This window comes from Octodon degus, unplaced genomic scaffold (assembly GCF_000260255.1).
Source record: "Octodon degus isolate 3935 unplaced genomic scaffold, OctDeg1.0 scaffold00274, whole genome shotgun sequence".
In the NCBI taxonomy this organism is placed as follows: Eukaryota; Metazoa; Chordata; class Mammalia; order Rodentia; family Octodontidae; genus Octodon; species Octodon degus.
Window position 1 is genome coordinate 1133913 of NW_004524850.1, and position 3597 is coordinate 1137509.

General features: G+C 63.5%; 1 protein-coding gene across 1 annotated transcript in view; it reads left to right on the forward strand.

Annotated features, from left to right (window-relative positions):
* Nucleotides 1–3597, forward strand: part of LOC101568817 (short stature homeobox protein) — a 15335-nt gene that overhangs the window by 4561 nt on the left and 7177 nt on the right. Inside the window, exon 3 of the mRNA XM_012512794.1 lies at nucleotides 2050–2180. Coding sequence (XP_012368248.1) covers nucleotides 2050–2180 — 131 coding nt within the window. The remainder of the gene's footprint in view (nucleotides 1–2049; nucleotides 2181–3597) is intronic.

Genomic DNA, 3597 nt, shown 5'->3' on the forward strand with positions numbered 1-3597 from the left:
GTGTCGCGGGCATCGTGGTGGGGTCGGGGCGCGTGTGTCGCGGGCATCGTGGTGGGGTCGGGGCGCGTGTGTCGCGGGCATCGTGGTGGGGTCGGGGCGCGTGTGTCGCGGGCATCGTGGTCGGGTCGGGGCGCGTGTGTCGCGGGCATCGTGGTCGGGTCGGGGCGCGTGTGTCGCGGGTCCCCCGGGAGCGCAGCGGAGCGCGCGGATAAATGAGGCTGCAGCTGGCCCTTCCGCGCCGCGGCCTGGCGGAGTGTTTTCCGCGTTGCAAACGTTTGGTTACAGCGATGGTTTCTTCGCGCGGGCAGGGAGTGTCGGGGTGCGGGGCGCTGCTGCAGGAGGGGGTGAGGGAGCCCCCAGCTCCTGCGGGTACCGCGGGGGCGCCCCTCAGAGACTCCCGTTTATGCGCCTCCGCGCGGGCTGGGGACGGACGGGCCGGGGACCTGCGGCCTGGGGACGCGAAAGGAGCACGTCCAGGCGCGGCGGCTGGGCAGGGGGACCCGGCTGCGAAGCGAGAGGCAAAGGCGCCGGCGAGCTGGCCACACGTCCCCGGGCTGGCGGCTGGGACTCGCGAAAACGAAAGCAAAGCGCAGGCGAGGCTGGGGCTGGCGAGCGCTGCGTGCGTGTGAGTGTGTGAGTGTGAGTGTGTGAGTGTGTCAGTCACTCCCTGCAGCCTCCGGCCCTGCCCCTAGCGCTGCAGCAGAAATGAGGCCCCCTTACAGTGTCACCAGCACCGGGAGCCCCGGGGCGTCCTCCGCTCAGCGGCCGGGCACAGAACGCGCTGTCCCCGCGGGACCCGGGTCGCCCGGCCGTGGCCGTCCTGCTCCTCCAGCGGGAGCGCGACCCGGGCCACCCTGACACCGCCCTGCTGGGGAAGACGGATCGAGGGTCGCCGCCGCATCCATGAATCAAAAGATTCCGCTTGCGCTTTAGGCGACGTCAACTTTTCTGTCACCCCCACTGTCCTCCGGCGGGGTCCGCAATCATCTCTGCGGCCTTGATGTAGTGCTTCTATGAAAATAAATTACTGGTAATTGAATTCCGCACTACTTGTGCTTTGCAGTAGTCTATTAGGGCGTAGGACCTTGGCGGGCGAGCCGGCCGAGTTCCACAGCCCGTTCTGGGGGTGTCTTCGCAGGGAGTGACAGGGTGTGTGCCCGTGTGCAGAGCCCCGGGCTTTGCGGGGCGTGTGGGTGTGTGTGTGTGCACGCGCAAGGGTGCCAAAATGAAGATCGATCGATATTTAGGGGCAAATTAAAAATTAACGACTGTAAATAATAATAAAACCCCGCGCCAAGCAGAGCCGCGTCCGAGGCTTCATTTTCTCTTGGCCGCCGCGGTGGTGACGGGAGGGGAGAAAGCCTTCATTCTCGGGAAGGCGGCAAAGTGCTCATAAAAATCAATTAGGGAAGCCGGTGGCGGCGGCGAGCGCCGGCGAGGAAGCGGGCAGGGAGGGCGCAGGCGGAGCGGCTCCTGCTGGTTCACGAAATCCCTTCTCCGCATTGCTCTCTGCTTCTTTCCCGGGAAAAGCCTGTCTCGTGTTGTTAAAAGATAGAGTTTCAATTTAGTGTGGAAATTTGGTGTAAATAAATTGAGCGTCCTACGGAACCTGGTCCTTATTAACCTTTTATTTTTGTCTTGTAGTGGAAACTTATATCACCCAGCTGTCAGCTTATAATGGCAAGTTATGAGAGCCGGGTGAGGGGCAGGCGGTAATTTAATTACAACAAATATCTTTGGGTTTATGGTGCACAGCTAAATTAAATGTCATTATTCACTGTCTGTAATGGAAATCAAAAGGAAATCAGATTACATCGTTTGTGAAAGAAATCCTCGAGTCCCCGGTAATGAAGCCGCGATGCTCGGAACCCCGACGGCCGCCTCGCTTAGCATATTTGGGCCTAATTGGAATTGATCGGCAACCGCCCAGGACTGATTTATTAGTGCCCTACGCGGTGGCTAATGCCTCACTTTTATTCTTTATGATTTTATTTCTCTCCACGCCCCTGGCCCCCGCCGCACCCCTGTGCCCGGCTCTGCAATGCACAGGGCTCTGCTTCTGGATTTCAGTAGGGGGCTGGAGGCAAGGAAAAAGCCCTCTGGAGGAGGACAAGGAAGAGGAGGACATGGAGGAGGACGAAGAGGAGCAGGTGGAGGAGGATAAGATGGAGGTGGATGAGGTGCAGGAGGAGGAGCTGGAGGAAGACGAGGATGAGGAGGATGAGGAGGAGGACAAAGAAGAGGAGGAGATGGAGGAGATGGAGGAGGAGGACGAGGAGGACGAGAAGGAGGAGGTGGAGGAGGATGAGATGGAGGTGGAGGAGTTGGAGGACGAGGAGCTGGAGGAGGACTAGGGCGTGGAGGATGAGGATGAGGACAAAGGAGGAGATGGAGGAGGAGGAGATGGAGGAGGAAGTGGAGGAGATGGAGGAGGAGATGGAGAAGGAGGAGATGGAGGAGGAGGAGATGGAGGAGGAGGAGATGGAGGTGGAGATGGAGGAGGAAATGGAGGAGGTGGAGGAGGATGTGGAGGAGGAGGAGATGTAGGAGGAGGAGGACGAGGTGGAGGAGGAGATGGAGGAGGGGTTGGAGGAGGAAGAGGACGTGGAGGAGGAGATGGAGGAGAATGAGATGGAGGAGGAGGAGGAGGAGGAGGTTTGGAGGAGGAGGTTTGGAGGAGGAGGAGGATGAAGAGGAAGAGGAGGAGGTGGAGGAGGAGGAGATGGAGGAGGTGGAGGATGAGGAGGACATGGAGGAGGACGAGGAGGAGGAGGAGGAGGCCATGGAGCAGGGAGGGGCGGCCTCGTGCCTGGTTCCCACCGCTCTGGAGAGGGCACAGGTGGCCGGGTCCCTTGGGGTGCCCCGGCATCCGGAGGCGCTGGAGCTGGTCCCTGGGGGCGCCCCACGCCCGCCCACCCGCTGCCCAGAGCACGAGCCTCTGCGGGTGACTTCGCAGGCGAAGCCCACACTGGGGCAGGCCTTGCGGGGAAGCTCCTCTCTGGCTTCCGCCCCCGCGTGGGGAGCTTCCCTTGGGCACCCCCAGGGCCCAGCTCCCGGCGCCCCTGGTGCGCTCGAACCCGCGAGGGTGCGGTGGTCCCCGCAGTGGCCCGGTGGTTTTGCCCGCGAGGACAGAGCAAGGGGCCCGGGAGGCCAGAGGGGAGGACGCCTGGGGCCCTGAAGGCCCGTCTGAGGGCTCAGGATGGAAGGTGGGGTGCGCAGGGGCAGGAGGAGGACACAAGTCGCTGGGGGTCCCTCAGGTGTCCCCCGGGCCGGGGCGGGCCAGGGTCGCCCCTCCAACCCCTGCTACTTCGCCCCAGGCGTCCAGGGTTCCCCAGAGGGCAGGTCGGGTCCGCAGCGCTTGTGAGGCCGGCTTCCCCTCTGCAGGGAGCTGGGAGGAGGGCGGGATCGGGGACTGCCGGGCAGGGGGTCCCGGGGGGCAGGAGTCCTGGGGGCGGGGGCTCCCAGCGGGCAGGGGCATCCCGGTGTCGGGGGTTCACGGGACAGGGGGTTCCAGGGGGCAGGGGGTCCTGAGGGGCAGGGGCGTCCTGGGAATAGGGGGTTCCGGGGGCAGGGCGGTCCCTGGGGGGCAGGGAGTTC